At 38.4% G+C, this 23,576-nt stretch overlaps 1 protein-coding gene across 3 annotated transcripts in view; it reads right to left on the bottom strand.

Annotated features, from left to right (window-relative positions):
* PRDM5 (PR/SET domain 5) overlaps positions 1-23,576 on the bottom strand; it is a 183,457-nt gene that overhangs the window by 79,750 nt on the left and 80,131 nt on the right. For 2 of the 3 annotated variants that reach the window (XM_058666903.1, XM_058666904.1), the window contains 4 exons: positions 7,868-8,039; positions 5,269-5,443; positions 3,944-4,036; positions 3,574-3,695 (listed from right to left, as the gene is read on the bottom strand). In XM_058666903.1, the coding sequence (XP_058522886.1) occupies positions 3,574-3,695; positions 3,944-4,036; positions 5,269-5,443; positions 7,868-8,039 (562 nt within the window). The remainder of the gene's footprint in view (positions 1-3,573; positions 3,696-3,943; positions 4,037-5,268; positions 5,444-7,867; positions 8,040-23,576) is intronic. The other variant, XM_058666905.1, reaches the window with a different exon arrangement.

Below are 23,576 nucleotides of genomic sequence, written 5' to 3'. Positions count from 1 at the left end.
GGAGACTACAAAATAATAAAGGAGAAAATTCTCCCATTTGTAAATAGCAATGCAGCATCAATTTCATGCAAATATATGTATTTCTCAGATGTGAGGGGCCAATGAAAAAGAATATGATATCTTTATCAGGTTCCTTCCAGTTTGTAATGTCCACCTTCCACCCACAATCTTTTATTGCCCTATTGCATCTGTGATATTATAATATATATTTACTGGATTGATTCATGGTTTCCTGGCAGTTAACACCCACCCCAATGCATGCCATAACAACTCAGAAAGCGGGTGCTAAGATCCTCTTCACTCCACAGGGTTCTGTCGCCACATCTTCAAGGAAGCACACTGCAGCCAGTAGACAGGTATTGCTGGGTTTCTCCACCACCTAGGCTCAGGACTCCTGAGCACCTGGAAAGCTGAACACGGGCAGGCTCATGGAGGATGGTACCTACAGAAAGTAAGGACTCTCCTGTGTCATTCCCCCCATCATGTGCCTATGCCTCTCTTCATCTCTTTCTTGTGTAATATCCTTCTTAATATATCACAATCCTAAGTATTTCCATGAGTTCTGGGAGTCGTTCCATCTGAAGAAGTGCAGATTTATAGGGGTGGATCAGAATAGCCTGGGTCTCGTGACTGGCATCTACAGAGGGCAATCATGGAGACTTACTCCCCAACCTGTGAGATCCGATGCCATCTCCAGGGAGATGATTTCAGAATGGAAATTAGAGGAGACCCAGTTTGTATGCACTGTAGTTTTGATTGATTACTTGCTCATGATGAGAAACCCACACATGTTCTGAAGCCACAGAAGTCTACCATGCTGACTGTTAGGTAAGAACATATAGTTTCCAACATACAATTATTCATGGTTGCTGCTCCTTGAGAACAGGCTCAAGGGTTTCTCAGCGAGTTAAGTTGGAGGAGAAAGGAGGAATGACTAACTATCTTCAACCCACCCCTCACTTTGTGTTTGCACTGTGCACTCCAGAATCACAGATACCACATCAAATCTGAGGAGCACACCAGGCCCCAAGGGAACATGTAGTACACCAATTCCCCATCGCTACTCTTTAGTTTCTCTTCTTTTTCCTCGTTATGAACTCAAGTCTCACATACTTTACAAATAAGCGCAAGAAAAGTTTACAGCTGCAGCTGCAAATGCAAAGAAATGTTCCCTTCCTTATACGAAGTCTCCTGCTAGCATGCACAGACTCAAAGCAAAGAAGAAAAATGGGAACTGGATCAAAGAACACAGTACTTCACTCTGCCTCTTCTTCGATAACTGAAGGTTCCTACCAGCCAACCAACTTCCCCAGGTTCAAGGAAAGTAAAGCAGTAAACCTGTCTCTAGACTTTATCCTATTTGAGTTTTATTATGTGAAGGTAAGTCTGATATTGACTTTCAAATTTTACTTTTAAAAAACATCCAAAAACACATTGTTGTAGCAGTAGGCAAATTGTGAATGAAATTAACAGCATTGCAATAAGTATATATTCACTTTAGTACTGCGAGTTACAACATTCTGTGCGTTAAGTATGTTAACAGATAACCCAAGAACCTATCAGCACACTTTACAACTTCTATGGAAAAAATAGTTTCATATTTAAAAGTCAGCTTCCCTGTCTTCATTAATCTCCATTCCCAATGCTAAGTAAGAAACAGCGACCAATGTAAGAAGACATAACAGACCCTTTATTTTTTCTTTCTTTTTTTTTTTGTTATCTTTACCTTTCTACCACACAAGATTCTACCTCCAGATCCATGAATATTGTTTTACTTGCTACTCTCATAAAAGCAGTGTTCATTAGCCAAATGTCTATGTGGCTTACAGAGGAAAGGGGAGAAACAATGAATGACAAACTGAGATTTTGTATTAACTCCAGCCAAAAGAAACACAAGATTTTCTTTTGCATAGTATCCACAACATAGAAAATAAAATTTTCTCCTATGAATTATTTCCTATTAAATACCAAGAATTTCCAGAACCACTAATATTATAATATCCGAGGCCAATGACAAGAAGCTTCAAAGAAATCACTCTTACAGGGTCGCCTGAAGACCATATACCCAGTAACAAGAAAGGAAAAATTTCCAGTTTCAGTCTGCATCTGTTTTTTTACTTAGTTCAGCCAAGTTAACTTTAAAACTGACATGAAAGTTTTGTTACAATACACTGCAGACATAGATGGAGAAAATTAAGAACAGCACTTTAACCAGAGCAGCATTTTTTCCTGAAAACTATGGGGACAAATCTATCAAAAAGTTATGCTGACTTTTTGCAATCATAGAGAAGGACTAAGTATGGAATTCAGGAAAACAAAAACAAAAGAAAACAACAATAACAACAAAAAACAACTCATGCTTCCCAGGTCCTTCAAAAGACAAGAGTGAAACCTGAAGACTGTCAAGTCCTGAAGTGATGAGCCTGAGCCTGAAGGTATACCGTGCAAAGTTCTACCTTCTGCCCACCAGACCACTCACGAACAGCAAACACGTGAAGTACAGTCCAAGCCAACCGTGCAAAGTGGGAGTCAGCAGTCAGCCTCAGTAGTTTTATTATTACTAATGCAGATGTGTCATGAACAGTAAGCAAGCATAAGACATTTCAGGGCACTTTATAATGTTCAATGCAAATGGAATTACAAAGTTTATTTGGGTGAAAGAAAAAAGTCTGAACTCCTCTGTATGAAGGGTCATCAAAAAGAGCTCATGAGAAATCCCTTTTACCAGAAGGTATGTTCCGATTTTCAAAAGATTTTTCCAACAAAATAAACTTTGAATTCTATGTTCTGTAAACTTTTTTAAAGTTGATTCGAACATGATGGGTTCCAAGCATCCTAAGAAATTCACTTCTCTCCACATACATGGACACAATTCTGCCTACTTGTAGAAAGTATGGAGTCCCTTGTACTTCAACTTCCAATCAGGAAAATCTTTGTTCACCTGAGTGCAATAGATATTATCTGTATATTTCCTACCTCTCATAAACTAGGCAGACAGACTCTAAGTGATAGCTAAATTTTATATTATTTCTATTGTTTAATTAGCCATTAGAAAATGCAAACAACATTACTTTACTATTCCAAACAAATTCAACTTCCATGTCAAAATGCATTAGGAACTTTTTGCAGTATAGAGGGAGAATAATAAACACTGAAAAAAACCTCAATTTTATTGTAGAAAGATTAAAACAGAAAGGCTTAACTTAGTAATTTCAAAATATATTTACAATCATCAATATTAACAACTGATGAAAGCCAAAATTTCACATACTAAAATATGACAACTGTTACAAATAGTAATCCTTAATGCACCTGACCACCAAGCACCATCAGATCCCAGATTACAAATACAGTTCTGATTTATTTAGAGATGAGAAAAATAATAAATGCTGCTAGAATCAACTTGAAAAATAGTGTTCATGGAAAGAAAAAGGCCCCACTGCCAGAAAGCCACATCTGTGTGAAACACAATGAAAAAGCCAGCTCTTTCCTTCAGAGTGAGAATTAAGAACAGACCACTGTGGCCCACAGAGAGGAAACCCCTTTCAACATGACCCTCCAGTGACTCCTCACCGGTATGGACATTTTCCTGGTGTCTCTTCAGGGCATCTTTGCTCTTCAGCCTCTTCCCACAGCTGTCAGCCTTGCACACAAACCTGGTATCCCCCCGGCATGTTTCCTGGTGCTGCTCAAAACTAGAAGACAATCAAGAAGTGAGAACGGGGAGAAAACAAACACAAAAAAACTCAAATATCACAGCAGGCTTCCGTGGCACATGCTCCCTAGTTGAGTTTGCACTCATTTCATGCATTACCTAGGCAGGTGAGAAAGGTATTTAGGTTCTGTAGGCATGGGTACTGAACCCCTAACAAGCATAAAAGTGTGCATGCAACAAAATGACCCAGGGTTATCCAACAGCCATCTGGTAACTCAGACACAAAACCTCGATGCTGAACTGAAGGAGGAATTGCAAGCTGAACACTGAAAACTTCGTGAAGAATCCTTCAGACTGCTTTTTGTTCTGCAGTGAAGAATGCTGAGGGGGAAATGGAAGAAGGAGGGAGAGAGAAACAAATGCTGAAGGTCTAATTCGAGTAAAGTCATGTTCATACTCTTCTCACTCAGTTTTATGCCTTTTAAAGTTTTAAATAGCACCTGATTTAGCTAAAACCAGCAGCTAAGCAAGGGTATCGTTGGTATAGCCTATGCAGTAATAAACGTACTAAGAGTTCACTAGAATGCAGTTTTAAAATACATACACTAAAAAGTATATAGCTCTTGCTTTTTTTAAAAATCTGTGCAGAATATCTAAGTATCAGTCTCTTACTAGAAAAGTTTTAATTTTTCAGCACATTTGGTTTAACTTTCAAACAGAAATGTGTCTTTTCAAATTTTGGTAACAAAATTTGATGCATGTAATACATGGGAACAGTTGTAATATGAAACAGCCTATGTTAGAATTTTAATTTAATGAAACATAGAAGGTAACATTACGCTATATGCCAAAGATTTCTTACTCACATGTAAGGTGACATTTCATTAAAAATTAGTTACAAATATGTGTAACTTCTTTCTCATTTAATAATTCAGGATCCCATAAAACATATCCACAAGAAATTCATGCTTTCAACACAGATTTTAGCTCATTATTCTGTAAAATATTTCAATAAAACATAATTTAATGTGTTACATAAAGTGTGAAAGGATACATGGGAGTGGATGAGGACACTGAATTCATCATATTGCCAAATCCTGATCTATTGTTCTCGAAATTACTCCTCTAAATTCGCTATGAAATAAAAAGCACTTCCTACAATGCCCCGTGTTCTTTACGCTAAGAACTCTCCATTTTGTAAACTTTTCTTTAACAAACTCCACAGGGGATATCAAATGCAGACAACTGAAACTTGACCTGTCACCTCCAAGCCATAGCTACATTATGATATCTGCATTTTAGATTAAAAAAAAAACAGTGCGCTTGATTCTGAATAGCAAGTACGTAAATAGACAAAGAGGTTTTACTATAAACAAGGTTTCCTTGTTAGAGTTCATGAACAGGACATTTCAAAAATCACTATTTTATTCTAGAAAAGGACGAGTCAATGGCAGTGCCAATGTAAAATGTTCAGTCCCTTTCTATCAAATGGATACATGGACACACACACACGCACACACACACAACACATGCTAAAACAGAAGTGAAACCAGTGGAAAAAACAAAAATGTGAGGCTGTAAATTTACAGATATGTAATCTTTAAGATACTCACTGTCTTTGCAAAGCCTGCTTAACTGGGAACTTCTTCCCACAATTCTTGCACTTATACTCTTTCTCCTCCGAGGGCTTCTGGTGCAATGTCTGAAGATGCTCAGTGAGAATGTCCTCACAGGTAAAGCTTGATTCACAATGAGGACAGGTAAAGTCATCTTTACAGTCCAGGCCATCTGCACATTTATAAGAGCAGCATGTTTATTAGACAAAAACTCAGAGCCAAGAACTGCTCATGGCTGCCCTTACTTTATAAAAATGAACTGTGCTTAATGAGTGCCCACAGTGTTTGCCTACAGAAAATTACATGAAGAAGTACTGTCAGAGAGAAATGCATCAATTTTAAAAACATTTTACTTACGTTTTCTCCACGCAATGTAAAATCAAATTCTCAATTTTTAACTTATGCTTTAATGTCAACTCTTCAGAATAAAAATGAATTTTATATGTTACGTTGTAAAACATGATTTTTCCCTAAATGGGTCATCTCTAGTTCACTTATAGCTTTTACATAAAACAAAATCTGAGGCAAACTATGTTTAAATTACCCAGGGGATTCTCACATTTGTGCAGAAAAAATATATATGCTCATAAAAACTAGGCTATAGTGAGGTTCCACTATCCCATATGGACTGACACAGCTCTGCCCCACTCTCAGTGTGCTATTTAAATTATATAAATTTTCTTCCGATTAGCTAATAAAATCAGATTTAGAAAGTAGAAAAACAATGAGAGAAATAAATATGACCAAGAGGCAACTATGCTATTTCCAAGTCTGTGAGGCATATATCTTACGCAGAGGGTAGATTCTGTTACCTTTATGATCATACTCTTTCCCTTATTTTATGTTGTTCTTTTTCCCATATAACATCATCTCAACTCAAAAAAATTTTTAAACATAAGTCACTATCATTTATTGAACCGCACACTTCATTGTTACATATTTGAGTAATTTCTTTCTGAGTTTGAGGTCCTTTTTGTTTTTATTTTCTTTGCTGTTATACAGAAGACACTAAGAATTGTAAATAAAACAAATTGGTATCTGATTGGAATATTGAAATTTTGTTCTGTGTTTCTTTTGACTCGTTTTACGAAGACAAGGGAAGCTAGTGTTTTCTTTTTTTTAACTAAAGCAGAAATCAGGGCAACAGAAGATGAATGGGAAACTTGCTTTAAAATGAAAATAAGGGATATGATAATAACAAACCCTAGGGCAACAGAGAAAAAAATAACAGGCAAACACAGAATAAAACAGAAATAATTCTATCACCACAAATTTGACATACCAAATAGCAAACCATAGTAACAAAACAGTCCGAGCCTGTTCTCACCGTCCCCTTCAATGATCTGACAAAACTTAAGAAACAGAAGCACCAGCTGGCAATGGGAGAATTCTCAGCCTTTTTCAGCCGGTAACAAACAAGCAGGACAGGAACTTCATATGAGAAGTATTATCACTCTAATGAACCCAGAGTCCCCTCCGGAGTGGCTGTGCTACACAAAATGGAAAAGTGGCAAGGAACAGCCTGCAGGGTTCCTAAGCTAAAGCCAGATCCCCCCATGGACACTGAGTCAGAGGTCTTGGCCATCTCCTGGATGAGCTTCTACGCTTTTTACAAAAGAGGCCCAGAAAACTTGTTTCCCACAACTGTTAGGTGATCACACAGGGAGAAGGTAATGTCTGTGAGCAAGGAGCCCTCCTCGAGCACCACATCTGCTGGCACCTGGCTCAGACTAGGACTTCCTGTGACATAGAACTATGGGCAATAGATGTCTGTTGTGTATAATTCACCTCACCTAACATTAGTTCCTTGTGGCAGCCAGAACGGACTAAAACAAAGCCTATTACAAATGTGAACAACTAAACCATCATTCATTTCTCCCTCAAATATCACCAAAAAGAAGATATAAAACGACAGAAACGATGTTCACTAGGACTTGCTTACTCCCCTACAGGTGGCAAGCAAGTGGTATTTGTCATCTGGACTGCAGAAGCGACTTAGGCAGATATAACCTACGGTTATTGTAGACTTCTCGTCACCGAACTATGACAACCCAGTGATACTGCTGGGAGTCCATGATCAGAACTGGGAAAATATTCCCAGAAGCTCTGAATTCCCGATGAAATCTAAAGTGAGCAATGTCCAGGAACCAATCCCCTGGATCCAACAGAGTCCTCTGGTGCACCTCAGCTCTGCACTCACCATCTCACATGTACAGATGAAGAAGAAAAGGCTCAGAAAGTCACTGGCTTGCCCAATGTGATAAGACTCACCAATGTGATAAGAACCAAGGCAGGAGTGCAGAAATTCGATTCGTAACCACAAAGCACCAGCAAGAGCCACAAAAGCCAAAACCTGCCCCAATAACTCAGCATGGGCTTCTCACCCTGGCGGTCCTACTGGGCACACCCATCATCCATTCCAAGCATTCCTGTCCAATTGTAAGAAAAATGAGCACAAGGCTGGATATCCTGAGCAAGGTTTTGAATAAAACTATTTGGATAACAGTGTATGACAATACAACCCTAATTCAAATAAGGCACACCGCATTTCTTGCACAAGTTTTATTCTCCCAGGTCATAGGTTAAAATGCAATACCTTTTCTGCCAGCTACTGATTGTCTTTTAGGATTTTCCCCTTCCCCTTCTCGGATCACTGTCATCTGCTGTTCTTCCTCATCCGCCTCCATGTCACTGTCCAGGTAGCCAATCAGAAGCTCTGTGTCTGTTTCTATATCTTCAACTGCCAAATAGAAAATGTTTTCTCCTTCCTGAAGCAAGCAAACAAACAAAAAGTAAGTGCTTAACAATTTCATTTGCTTCTGATAGTAATTAATAAATCATTTTAGGGTGTAATAATGGAGTACTATCTGTCCAAACATTGATTGACTTTCTGCCTATATCATCAATTGATCCAGATCCTGAAAAACAAAACTGGCAACATTCAGTCACTCTGGATATAAAAATAAAACATGTTTATTAAAAAAAAAGAGTGGGGAATGGCACATCAGTCAAGATGCTGCTTGAGACAACTCCCTCCCACATTAGAGTGCTTGTGTAAGTTCTGGCTCTGCTTCCAATCCATCTTTCTGCTAATAAACACATGAGGCATCAACCGACATTCACTCAAGTACTTGGATACCTGCCACCACATGGCAGACACAGATGAGTTCCAAACTCCTGACTGCAGCCTGGTCTAGTCCTGGCTGTCATGGAGATTTAGGGAGAAGGTCTCAGTTTCTCTGTCTCTGTTGGTGTATGTCACTTTGCCTTTCGGAAAAAATGAAAATAAACAATAGTTTAATACGTATTTATTTAGTCTGGATGTCAAAATCACAGAGACAGGAACAGACAGAAAGAGATAGAGATTTTCCTTCTGCTGATTCACTCCCTAAATGGCTACAACAGTCAGCACTAGGCGAGGGCAAAATCAGGAGCTTCCTGTGGGTCTCCCATGAGGGTGGCAGGTGCCAAATTCTTTGAATCATATTCTGCTGCTTTCCCAGGCCATCAGCAGGGAGCTCAATCACAGATAGAGCAGCCAGGACACAAACAGGTGCTCATATAGGATGAAGAGACCCCAGCCACACTTTTTTTTCGTTTTCCATTCCCAACCCCCTTTTAAAACAAAACAGTAAAACTTTATAACTGCTTTAAAAATACTGGGAACAGGCATTCGGACTGACATTTAAGATACTGGTTGACATATCCCATGTCAGAGAGCCCAACTTCGTCTGCAGTTCTCCAAATGAGGGTGCAGATGTTGGAAGGCAGCAGGTTATCACTTAATTGATTGGCTTCCTGCTAGGCATTTGAAAGGTCTGGATTGAGGCCTGATGGTGGACCCAGAGGTGACTGTGATCATTTAAGGAGCACGCTAGTAGATGGAGCTCCCATTCCCTATCTTTCTGCCCCTGAAACACATATATCTTCAGACACTGACATGGGTGCCAGTACCGTTTATAAAAATCAGCACCTGTGATGGTGGTATCCCATATGGGTCCTAGTTGATGTCTCATATCTCTCTGTAATGGCCTAAAAGAGCAGCACAAGATGGCCCAAGTACTGGGTGGGGCCCCTGCCACTCTTATGGGAGACACAAAGTTCCTGGCCTCAGGCTGGCCCAACCTTAGCTGTTGCAGGGGAGTAAACCAGTGGATGGAGGATCTCTCTCTCTGTTCTTCTTTCTCTCTCTCTCTCTGCTATTCCATTTGTAACTTTGATTCTCTCATATAAAAATACATCTTATAAAAATACAACATCTATACATATCAAATGAAGTTATAAATACATAAAAATGTTTGAGTTTTATATTGGTAATTGGTCTTGTGCGTGATAACACCTTGTGAAGGTCCATCAATGCAAGCTGTCAAGCAAAGGTGTCAGCGCAAGCATCCAGGAGAGCAATGAGATACCAATGATTTGATAACGGTTAACATTAAATGCAAAAGTAGGGGGAAGAAACTTTCACATTCCAACACAAACCAGAGAAACCTCAAATAACTCTTTCCCTGAAAGAATTTCTAAAAACTGGGCCAGAAATAGAAGAAGAGACATCTGGGAGACTCAAGACATTGGCTAAGCCATTGTGTAATCCTGCATCACACCGAAATGACAGAAACAAAAAAGACAAGGAAAGGAGGTTCACTATAAATCAAAATTCTTGAATATACAAAACAAACATAATCAAGATCATAGGCAACTAAAGCTCTTGTCTTTAACTAACAGCACATGCAGAACAGAGATGCAGCAACGAAGAAGCAACTTTTCAAGGAACTCAGAGAAATTACACTAGGAATCAACTTGTAGAAAAGAAATGTCCCTCTTCCTCTCTGTCTCTCCTCCTCTCTATATATTTGACTTTGTAATAAAAATAAATCTTAAAAAAAAAAAGAAAAGAAATGTCCCTCTGGCCCTTGAGCTAACACTACAGAAGCCACACTGGGGATGCCTACCTGCCTGTCTCCTAGGAGATAGCACCCAGAATTTCTCTCTTTCACATAGTTGAAGATTTGAGGCACTCAGTAACACATAGAACACACAGCAAAACCTTCTTTCTTGTCATATCAGACTGATTCATCTTAAGGAGGAAGAGGGCAAAGTGGAAGAAATAAGAAGGGGAGGATGAAGAGGGCACACGTGTGCATGTGTGCACAAACAGGACACTCACGAAAAGTTAAACACATACAACTGTTCATGCAAATGTGGTGAGATTACAAAAGAAGCTATTCTAATTCAATATAGCTTGTTTTTAACAATGACTAATTGCATTCTAATTATATATATATTTTATACATTTTTAAGTTCCATGGAATGACAGTAGATCATATTCAGCCAACACTTTGAAAGAAAGGAACTCATAAGTTCAAAGCCTTAAAATAAATTGGATCATTAGCGACAGCTGATTAAAGGATACCCTAAAATATTCAGTACACTCTCTGAAGCTCTGGATTTTACGCCACATGAAACATAAGCTATTTGTAAATAAAAACACTGAATGAACTTCAATGTGACACTTAACTCTTGTTGTTAACAAAAAAAGAACAAAAACCATATAGGTATACACCAACAGAATTATGGAGAATGGATTAGTAGACGATGATATTAAAAAGTAACTCCCAATTCCCCCAATTAGAGAACAAGCCTTATTTATACATTTGTATCTATATAATTTTATCTCAGAAGCACATTTATTTATCTATTTTTTCTCTAAAATGGTATTTGATCCATTTTTTAAAAAAATTTATTATACATTTAACTCCAAGTTATATTTTCAGTCATGCAGACTGCTGTGACTTTTTGACACTGCAAATTCCTTATCGCATAAAGAATAGTCAAAATAATATGCAAATAAAATAAAGCAAAATGGAATAATACCAAGATACATTAAAAATTCTGCATAGATTACAGTAGTGTAAAAACCAAGGATTGAGAAATATTTGATTTTTTAAAAGTTTGATATTGAACAGTTTTCTAAAAGTTTTGCAAAATCACCTGGAGCCATAGGCAAGAAACAAAAACAAACTACTTGTTCCTTTCATAGTCACAGGAAGGCATTCCTAAGATTTAAATGGAAGAGGTGTTGTTGTCACATACGGACTATGATCAGAGACTTAGCCACAAACCCCAGGGCTAGAGATGGAGGATGTAACAAGGAGAAGTGACCTTAAGGATCAGAATAACAAACGAGCTACCAGAGCTGCAGCGCAAGGTTGTGGCCTGGTTAACGATACTGAGGGAGACCCTGGGCATTGGAGTCACACTAAATCCTTCCTGTGAAAGATCAGGTGCTTAGGCCTGGACTCGGGAAGGATGGGGAGATGGCTTCAGGAGGCTGCAAAGAGCAGGCAGGTGGTAGATTCTGACCATCAGAGGTTTGGAAAGCTGAGAATAACAAGAGTTGTAGGAATTGTAGAGTGATTGAAAATCAGTGCAGTGTAAGCTAACACGCAGTTAAACAAGATACTGCCTAATACTAACCGTGATAGCAAACGAGAAGGAAGACTTTGGGTAGTGGTGGGGCGTGTACGTAGAAATGTATCTGGACATCCATGTTAAATACACATAGCGGAACAACACCTTGCTTGTATTCCTCCTTATATTGGATTTTTCTCAAACAAGTTAAAACTTGTGCTTTGTCCTTTGAAGTTTGTCAAAGGACAAACTATTACTCTTACTAAATTAGTTTGGGTTGATAAAGTATTATTTTATTACCACCACCCCAAATAAACATGCTATGCTTTATGATCAGTTTTAGTTAATATCACATTTTAAAATTAAAGATTATTATCTTTGTTGATATGGAAAACTATCACAAATTTAGTGAGTACCATGTAGAAAGACATTTCAATGAAGTTTCTTGAATATTGATCAGATATGCAATATGATTTATGATTTCAGAAATTTCCATTATGTGAGTCCTTACTTGCTTTGGGTGATGCTCTTTGCCTGTGTTTTTTCAAATCAAATTTTTTCAAACTTGGCTTCATTCAAATTATGGCACAAAGTCACTTCCACCATACCATCCTGCTTTTGATTTTATACACGGCCAATCTGCTGGTAGATAAGATATGATACAGCTCCACTCCCTGCTCACTAGAGCTTCCAAATGTTCATACGTACATTTCTGTTGTCATACTCTGTTCACCTGTTATCTCCAACACCAATCACTTGTCTGAACTATGAAGCACCTGCCTCCCTTTCTCCACAGGACTTTGTTTTGTGGATGCCAGGAAGAGAAGATACCAAACCTTGCGTGTGTGTATGCATCTGTGTGTACATACCACACTTATTCTAACATAAAGATAGTTACAGGAAAGTTTAAGTTACAAATTTGGTGTAATAAGAAACAAGTGATAATAACACGTTTGGGATGCGACATCCAACATCATATTGGAGTGCCTGGGGCCTGGTCCCACCTCCGCTTCAATTCCGTTTTCCTGCTAGTGACCTTAAAAGGCAGCAGACGGTGGCCCAAGTAGCTGGCTTATTACCACTCACGTGAGGAGACCCAGACTGAGTTCTGGCTTCTGGACTTCAGCCTGGCCCACTCCCTGTGTTGTGTGTATTTTGGGGAGTGATTCAGCGGATGAATACTATTTTTTATTCTCTTTTACATTCCTCCTATTTCTGATAGCTCTTTTTAAAATAAGCAAGTAAAACTTTTAAAAACTATATTTTACAAATAATAAATCATAAAATCCTGTGCCCGCAGGAGAAAAACATTTGTTAATGAAAACTTTACTGTGAATATTGATTCACAGCTAGGAAGTTATTACAAAAATCCATGGCATACAGAGTGGTGGTCTCATGAGGTATTTGGCCAGGTCAGGGGAGGCAATGAGAAGTCATCAGTCTGAATTATGCTTTGAAGGGAAAGCAGATGCCATTTCCTGGCACATAGTATATGAACTGTGAGAAAAAAAGGGCAAGAATAAATCCAAACTGAGCCAGTTTTCCCACAAGCATTCACAGATGTTGCTCTATTTAATAATTCTTATTAATAACTCAGAAGAAAAACTATGAATTTCTGCCTTCAACCTACTTATTTCTCAGTATATATAATTTCACATGATATTTCACTTGTGTACCAAAGAATATCAGTCAATTCAACCATTTTATGAAACAAATTACTATCTTTCAGCAATCTGAAAATTAAGTCACCCATAATCTCCCTCTGAAAGAAAACAAACAAAAAGACTGTCAGACAATGCATTCATTGCAAAGTTTTTTCTTTGGACACTTATAGCATTTCGACAAGAACAGCAAACAGTCAAATTCTGTTTCTTTAAATGGAATTGAAAAACTAGCAGTGCCTTAGATTTTATTGCATTAGTCTTTTTGATCTTTTATAACATCACATAATGTGGAATCAGATTTGCAAGCAAACAAGCATTACAAGAGCTTCTCTTAACATATGGCAGTCAGGGTTTTCAAAACCAGCCCGTGTGATGAAGACAATAAATCTGGAGGAAAAATCAGAGATAGTGCCCTCACAGAAGGGCCAAATAGGGCATTCTCTTGAGACAGGGTTGCCACCAAATAACCACTTTTAGATTGAAATGTTTGTGGATGGAAATGTCAAGTACAGTGAACATATACTTCAGATGGATTTAAATTTGGCTCCTAGGAAACAATCTAACTGGCAATGAACCCTAAGAAAGGTTAACTTTAGTCTCATTTTCCTTGTCTACAAAATGGTTTCAATAATAATGCTTTAAAATTTGCTTTGAGATAAAATACTCTGGAGTATGCACCGTCACTGGTAAGTAGTGGCCACACTTGAAACAGCATACAGGTCTACCTTCTCCAAGAGATTCTCCATCATCTACTCCTGCAATCCACCTGAATTTTACATATGAGAAAACTGAACCTCAGCAATAATACATAAATCATCAGAATCACATAAATAATAAATTCTACATTCAGTTTACAACTCGACCCTAGGCCTAGCACCCTGAAAACAACTGGGATTATCAGGACATGAATGAAACAGAACTGGATAAACTATTTTCCAAATGAGTTGAAAATAATGCAATGTATTTAAGAACTGAAGGGAATTTGGCCCCATATTTTTTTTTACTCTTCTTACTTTATAATGACTTAAAATAATTCTATTTTTTCAGTCACTGTCTTCAAAACTGTTTTTGACTTCTTTGACCTTGATCTCAGTTTCATACACAAAACAAACTTACAATCGAGTAACTGCTTAGAGCTGACATGAATACATTCTTAAAGTATCAAATTACAAATGGCATACATGAGAAAAAAATCAACTAAGAATCCAAAGACTACTCTTTTGATTGTACTTTGCCAGTCTTGGGCTATGACAGCATGGGTAAGCCTCTTATTGCAGAACCCTTTTATTTCATCCATTAAATGGTGAAGTTGGACTTGATTAGAATTGGATTCCATTATTAGTAAAATCAATTCACATCCAGTAGAGTATATAAAACATATAAAAATATACGTTTTTAAAAATGCATATATTTATATAGGCTGATCTTATTCATTCATTGCTCACTCTACAAAAGTACTGAAACAAGGTCTGTAAGAAACTAAGAAAAAGTACTTCACTATATTGCAGAAGGAAACTGGAATACACAATCTCCTAATATTGGCAGGACAGGGCCTTCTCCAAAATTATACAGAGTAAGGTAAGCCAACATTTATTTGATAAGATTTTATTAACATGACTACTTCAGTATCGTGGCCATTGTTGGGACCATCGGTTAAGACCATCTAATTCTTTCTGTTTCTAACACTGTAAAAGGCATTCACTCTGGGATATCAAGGAGAGAACGCTGCTTTCAAATTTCCCCTCATCTTTCACATCCACCATTACTTAGAAATGACAACTTGCCCATTGTACCTATTCATGTACCACACCTCACTAGGACAGATTTCATGAACTCATACATTTGAGACTCCATTATTTCCAAACTGTAAAAATAACTGTCTCTTGTTTCACAAGGAAATACTAATCCCCACTGTGTGCAAATAAATATACCTCCAGAAGAGGCCATGGGTAATTTGGTATTTCAGCTGCATTTGTCTAAAACTTAACTTCATTTTTGTTTATTTGTTGGCAGGTTGCTATCCACATGTGGAGGATGTAAGAAGAAACCATGATTTCAAAATTGGCAAAGACACAATTTATTGTATTGGAAAGGTAGTGAGCTGTGAAAATCCACACTAGCCAGCTAAAATGACTAACAGGTAATCCATGCAAAAGGAAACCACCTTCAAAACAAATCCTGAGTTTACAAATTATCAACCTATACCACTGGAAGTTAGCAAGAAGGGACAGGAGAGACTGCTATGCAGTAACCAATGGAAGTGAAAAAAGTGAAAACTGAAAATAAAAGTCAAGAATTTTCACATATCCTCTCAACTGTTCTTTACAAACACCTAGAATTAATCTCAAGTTCTGTATAGTTTCTATAGACACACAAACATCACTAGGAAAAACTATTCCACAGAATTCATGAAACTATAATATCAATCTAGAACTAAAACCAAAAATCTTTCAAGTGAAGCCTGATTGTAACACATTATCACATCCAAATTTATTTGTTCTCCTCCTAGCAACAGGGCCATACCAAGTTGCCATGTGACTCAGAGGGCTTCCTGAGAGGGTGAGTACCTTATCAACTTTCACCAGGAGACCTGCTCAAACCCATAAAGTGGCATTGGAAGCAAAAGGAACCATGTCTCAGTGAGAGCTTTTTTATCACATGTGGTGGGTAATGATGTTCTGTTCCCACTGTCATTTCTTCAGCACCACATGGGTCATGCAGTAGCATCAATTTCTACAAGAAGGTTTTGATTTTTCATCACCTTAGTGATATATTGCTCGTTTTGTAACATGCTGTTTAACTTCACATCGACGAAAATTTTCTGGTTGTTTTTCCCTGTTGTGGTCTGTGTTTTCCAGCTCTGTATTTAAGGGGACATATAATGTAACTGTACTGGAGACTGACATGTCCAGATATGGAGACATAGCGCAGTATGCATCTCCTCCTCCAGACCAAAAATGGACTCAAATGCAACTGTTGAATATATCCTGACAGTAGAATGCTGGACTCTCCAACACTGTCCATGCTTATAATGTCGGGAAACACTTCAATAGCAGAATGATGGACTTATGACTGTTCATGAAGGACCACCCATTGTAATACTAGAGGGGAAATTAATAAGGGTGGTGGAAGCAAATTGGGAAGGGGGATGGGAAATCCAAGAGCCTATGGAACTGTATCATAAAACAATAACAAAAATTATAAAAAGAAAAAGGAAATAATTGCAAAAAGAAATTAATCACATATGGACCCCGTGCAATAGCCTAGTGGCTCAAGTCCTCATCCTGCAACCCTGGGGATCCAATATGGACACTGGTTTGTATCCTGGCTGCCCCATTTCCCATCCAGCTCCCTGCTTGCAGCCTGGGAAATCAGTCAAGGACAGTCCAAAGCCTTGGTAGGACACAGAGATTAGTTACTCTTCACTGAGGTATTGAAGATTTCTCTGCACACCCCTTCCTAAAACTGTTCTGCACCTCAACTATTGACATATGCCTTGTTAGAGTTATAAGCCAGTTTGGACTATCCTAAAATCTGCCAAGTTCAGCAAAAATTATGCTTCAACACTATAAACTGCTAAATACTAAAATGAAAATAGACACAAGACAGCTGAATAGTACCTTATAGTCATTTTAAGGTGTATAGAAGCTGGTTGTATATAAACTAAAATTGGAATGTCAATGAAGTAGTCACAGGATGTGGTTAAGAACTTGCATTTTTTTCACATATTGGTTACTCAATACCATGTCAATTAACTCCATAATGTTGTAAATTGTTGTTGATGTTATGTTGGGGCTTTTCATCGGAGGGGATGATATTCTGCCAGCTCTACCTTCAGACCAGAGGTGGTCTCCCCAAGAAACCGTTGAATATATCTGGACAATAAGATGCTGGACTCTATGCTTAGTATATGCTTGCAATGAAAGACTCTTGACTGAATTTGAAATGTAATACTGCAACAAAGTGGAGGAATCCACCATGAGAGGAGGGTATGGGGAGGGGTTGGGGGAATCCCAGAGCCTATGAAACTGTGTCACATAATGTAATGTAATTAGTAATAATAAAAAAAAGAATTAGCTATACCCACGACTCCCCTTCATGCTGCGTCTTCCCATGCCTAGACTGTCAGCCTCCTGAGGGCAGGCAGTGGGTCACATTCACTTCTGTATCATCGTCAGCAGCCGATGCAACCAGCACCTTGCTCACAGAAGACTGTCAAGAAAGCTCAGCTGAACTGGATTCAAAATAAGGGAAAAGTAAGACAGTAAAGGCAACAACGTCCTTTGGGAAAGTGGAAGCGGCTACAAAATACAGTGCAGAATTCATTTCCTAATTCTGGCACATTTTTGAGCACTTAAGAATCAGTTAGCAGAAGTGTTTTAGTCAAATATAAATAGGAGAACAGATGACATACGTAAATGTGATCCCTAGAAAGGAGATCAAAACTGGGCTAAGCACAATGCATTTGATGTACCAAAATTAGTTGTAAACTCCCTAAGTGAATGAACATTCAACTAACTCATTCACTACAACATGTAATTTCCACAGTATTGCAGAATGCCCACATGTGTGAGGCTGGTCCCTGTCCCATAACGGAAAGAGAACAAATGGATAACAGCAACGAATGAAAGAACCAAGATACTCATAGACAAAATAGCACCTGCAGAGCTTTTGAAGTTTGTTTCATGATAACCTTTGAAATTCACTGTGAAACCTGAAGGGGGTAGGTAAGTTCTGGACAAGATAAGACCAGCAAAAAAAAAGAAAGAAAAGTAGAAGGAAAAAAGCCATCAGAGTCATAGAGCTCCAAATGTAGATTCATGCTATGGAAATGAACTAGAGTAGAACATTGGCATTTGCAGGAAGGTAGTAGAAAACTAGACTACAAGTGTAGCTTTAATGTGTGGAAGAACTGAAAAGCCAGATGATATGGATTTTGTATCTGAGGATATACATAGTAATGACATCATACTAACAGAAAAAGATTGAAAGTAGAAGCTTACAAGAATTTTGTATGTTTGCTTAATGTAATGGTTAATTTCATGCATATTCCAGATGGATTAATTCTGACAATAAGTGATGTGGCACAAGTTAAGCCACTGTCCGCTACGCTAGCAACTCATATGGACACCAGTTCTAACCCTGAATGCTCCACTTTCAAACCAACTCCCTGCTAAGAAAGCAGTGGAAGACTGCATCAGCATTGGGGGCCCATTCAAAGGTTTGGTCTCCTGGCTTTGTTACGATCCAGGCTTGTCCACTATGGCTATTTTGGCAGTGAATTGGTAGATAGAAGAACTATCTCCTACCTCTCTCTCTCTCTCTCTAACTCACACAACTCTTTTTCTTTCTTTTAAAGACCTAATTTTCAAAGTGATGGTATTTGAGGGTAGAACATTTGATCACAAGGGCAGACTCCCCAAGAAAGAGATTAGTATCCTTATAAAGGAGGATTCAAAGCTTTCTTTTGCCACAAAGTTACAACAAACAGGCAACCATTATGAAACATAGGCAGGTTCTAACCAGACAACTAAATTGCTGAGTCTTGATCATGATGTTCCAGTCCATACGAAGTTATTCCTGTTAGTCAGAAATTACCCTGTATATGGTATTTTGTAACAACAGCCAAACGGATTAGGCCCCAACATGAAAGCCCAGTGGCTAAATCCTTGCCTTGCAACTGCCAGAATGCCAAATGGGTGCTGCTTCGTGTCCCTGCTGCTCTGCTTCCCATTCAGCTCCCTGCTTGTGGCCTTGGAAAGCAATAAAGGATGGCTCAAAGACTTGGGACCCTGCACCCAGGTGGGAAACCTAGAAGAAGCTCCTGGCTCCTGGCTTCAGTTATGGCCATTGCAGCCATGTGGAAAGTGAAACAGCAGAAAGAAGATCTTTCTCTCTGTAAATCTCCCTTTCAAATAAAAAAAAAAAAAAGTAAAATAATCTTACAAAAAAAAAAAAAAAAAAAAAAAAAAAACAGCCCAACAGATTAAGGGGATATATCAACTGACTGGCCTCTGTTGTCTGGACAGTTGTTCCAACATCACCCTGGGTGTTTCTCTGAAAGTGTCTTCAATATTAGTAACATTTAATTGGATAGACTCAGAAACAAAGATTGCCCTCCAATCACTTAGGGGCCTAAATATAACAAAAGTATAGGTCCTCTTCTAAGTAACAGAATTGCTTTCAGACTGCATTGTAATTTTCACTACCCTCATACTACACATCAGATTATCATTTGTAGTGGAAGTACACCATTATTTCTGCTGGTTTTCAGGCCTTCAGAATTAAACTGGAACCACCCACGGGATCTTCTGGGTTCTAGTCTGCTAACTCACTCTGTAGACCTTGAGACATGTCCATAATCATGGGAAGTAATTATTTTTTATAATAAATTTCTTTGAGTACACACGTACCACCCATAAGTTCTGCTGCCAGGGAGAACCCCAAACACAACAAAACCTGAAAATTGAGATATTATAATACTACAACAGAATGTATCTTTTTAAAAAGTCAAAGTGCTTTTGAAAAACACTTGTTAAAGAAAATATATTAACTTGGACAGGGTTCCAGAATGGCTTACAGTAAAATGAGGACTTGGCTATATTTAAGACACATACAGGAGTAACTTATAGACAGAAAATGTGTGTGTGTGTGAGACTGTGGCATGAGCATGCAATCACGAGGCCATATTTGAAAAGATAAACCAAATAGAAGGGATTAACACATTTCATGGTTGGTTAACACAGCAGATGATATTAATGGGAGAAAAGTGCTCAAGAAGCTAGGGAGGGTCTGAGAATGTAAAGGAAGCCACTGTTTCAAAATGGAGGGTGCTGTCCAGCACATTCAATGATGCTGGGAAGTCCAGTGGGAAAAGATCCAAGAGAATCCTGTGGCTTCATGACAATGAGGCCTGTGCAACTACAGCCAGAACCACCAGAAGGCCAAAGGGAGGCTGAAGGCAGGTGAGTGTGGCTGGAAGATGACAAAGACAAAGCAAACAGACCACTGCAGGGAGAGTGAGCACCAAATGGATAGAGGTAAGTTGCAATTACCTGCATCACAAGAAAGACACAGGTGTATGATTTTTCTTAACAAAGAGGAGGGACTATTTACACTAGGAGAAAACAGTGAAAATTGAACCATTCATAATGAAGTATGAGTATTTGATATCAACAACTTATAAGAATAACTTGTATCAACTTTCTTAATATTATTTATATATTTGAATGAAAGAGTGACAGAAAGACAGAGAGAGGAAAAGATGGACAGAGAAATTGTCCATCTACTGGTTCACTACCCACTTAGCTGCGAGAACTTCCTGGCTCCTGGCTCCTGGCTTTGGATCAGCCAGTTCTGGCCCTTGCAGCCAGTTAGGGAGTGAACTATCAGATGGAAATTTTCTCTCCTCTGTCTCTCCTTCTCTTTATAACATCTGCGTTTCAAATAAAAATAAATCTCTTAAAAACATACATTCATCATTTCTGTAAAAGTATACAAGTATTCCACTTAGTCTTCTTGACAAAAATAAATTCTTGCATTCATCATCCTCTTTGTGGGAAAATTTCAAAATTGAATATAAGACTGCCCGGGGCAAAAAGGCTCTGTTCTACCATTCCAAGTTTTATTAATTTTGTTTTGTTTTGTTTTCTCTTTTAATTATTGATTATTTTACTTCATGAATTACATTGTATTATGTGACACAGTTACATAGGTACTTGGGTTCTCCCCACCCCTCCCCAAACCCTCCCACCATGGTGGATTCCTCCACCTTGTTGCATAACCACAGCTCAAGTTCAGTTGAGATTCCCCCATTGCAAGCGTATACCAAACATAGAGTCCAGCATCTTATTGTCCAGTCAAGTTCAACGGCTTCTTAGGTATACCCTCTCTGGTCTGAAGACAGAGCCAGCAGAGTATCATCCCAGTCAATTGAAAGCTCCAACATACCATCAGCAAAAATTTACATCATTATGGAATTAATTGACATAGTAATGAGTAACCAATATGTTAAAAGTAAATGCGAGTTCCCAGCCACCTTCTGTGACCACCTCACCTACACTTCAATTTTAGTTTATACACAACATATAACATTCATAACATAACATGTTATACATAACATCATATCATCTTAAATTAAGGCAAACATGTGGTATTTAACCTTTTGGGATTGGCTCATTTCCCTTAGCATTATGGTTTCCAGTTTGGCCCATTTGGCCACAAAGAACTGCATTTTGTTTTTTTTAATAGCTGAGTAGTATTCCATGGAGTAGATGAACCATAGCTTTCCTATACAATCCTCTGCTGATGGGCATTTTGGCTGCTTCCATGTTTTTGCAATTACTGATTGTGCTGCTATGAACATAGGAGTGCATGTTGGTTTCTCATAAAACAAGTGTTCTGGATATATTCCTAGGAGTGCTATTGCTGGATCATACGGTATGTTGAATTTGAGTTGTTTGAATATTCTCCATACTGATTTCCATAGAGGCTGTACCAGCCTGCAGCCCCACCAGCAGTGGAGTAGGGATCCCTTTTCCCCGCAACCTCGCCAACAAGTGTTGTTGGTGCTTTTATTCATGTGGGCCAGTCTTACTGGCGTTAGGTGGTACCTCATTGATGTTTTAATTTGGATTTCCCTTATTGCCAGGGAACTTGAGCATTTTTTCATATGTTTATTTGCCATTTGGGTTTGTTCCTTTGTGAAGTGTTTGCCCATTTCCCGTGCCCATTTCTTGAGTGGCTTGTTTGTTTTGGTGTTTTGGTTGTTTTGTAGCTCTTTGTATATTCTGGAGATCAGCCCTCTATCACCTATGTCGTGTGCGAAGATCTTCTCCCATTCTGTGGGTTGCCTTTTTACTTTGTTGATTGTTTCTCTAGCTGTACAGAAGCTTCTTAGTTTGATGAGGTCCCAATTGTTTATTTTGGTCTTGATTTCTACTGCATTTGGAGTCTTTTTTAGGAAGTGAGGGCCTACCCCTAAGTGTTCCAGTGTGTTTCCAACATTTTCTTCCAAAAGTTTGAAGGTTTCTGGATGTAGGTTTAGATCTGTTATCCATTTAGATCTGATCTTAGTGTATGGTGAGAGATGTGGATCTATTTTTTTGTTTCTGCAGGCTATTAACCAGTTGTCCCAACAGCATTTATTGAACAGACCTTCCCATTTGCCTGGGTTGTCGTTTGTCTTTTTGTCAAAGATTATTTGGCTGTATCTGTGTGGGTTCCCTTCTAGTGTTTCTATTCTGCTCCATTGATCTTCCTCTCTATCTTTGTGCCAGTACCACGCTGTTTTGATAACCACTGCCCTATAGTATGTCCAGAGGTCCGGAACTGTGATTCCCATTGATAACTTCCTATTCTTCAGGATGGTTCTAGCTATCCGTGGTTTTTTGTGTTTCCAGATGAACCTTTGGATCATTGTTTCCACTTCCATGAAGAATGTTTTGGACAATTTGATTGGGATTGCGTTGAATGTATATATTGCTTTTGGCAGTACAGACATTTTAATGATATTGATTTTACCTATCCAGGAGCATGGGATGTTACTCCATCTTTTGAGGTCTTGTTCAATTTCTTTTTTAAGTAGTTTGTAGTTTTCTTCAAATAAGTCTCCTACATTTTTGGTTAGATTTATTCCCAGATATTTCATACTTTTCTCTGTTATTTTGAATGGTATCTTGCTGGTTAAGTCTTTTTCCATCTTGGGGCTGTTCGCATACACTATGGCTGTTGATTTTTGTTCATTAATTTTGTACCCTGCCACTCTACCAAACTCTCATACAAGTTCTAGCAGTCTCTGTATTGAGTCTCTTGGCTCTTCTACATAAAGAATCATATCATCTGCATATAGTGAGAGTTTGACTTCTTCGTTTCCCATTTGGATTCCTCTGATTTCTTTTTCTTGTCTTATGGCCTCAGCGAGTACCTCTAGGACTATGTTGAATAGTAGTGGAGAAAGTGGACATCCCTGTCTTGTTCCAGATCTCAGTGGGAAAGGTTCCAGCTTTTCTCCATTCAGTATGATGCTGGCGTTGGGTTTTTCATATATGGCTTTAATTATGTTGTGGATTTTCCCATCTATGCCTACCTTGGTTAGGGTTTTTAGTAGGAAGTGGTGTTGGATTTTGTCGAAAGCTTTTTCTGCATCTATTGATACTATCATGTGATTCTTGTTTTTCAGTTTTTGGATGTGGTGTATCACATTTATGGATTTCCGAATGTTGAACCATC

The sequence above is a fragment of the Ochotona princeps genome, chromosome 7 (genome assembly GCF_030435755.1).
Source record: "Ochotona princeps isolate mOchPri1 chromosome 7, mOchPri1.hap1, whole genome shotgun sequence".
NCBI classification, from domain to species: Eukaryota; Metazoa; Chordata; class Mammalia; order Lagomorpha; family Ochotonidae; genus Ochotona; species Ochotona princeps.
Note: the sequence above shows the minus strand (reverse complement) of the source record. Positions and strands in the feature narration are given on the sequence as shown.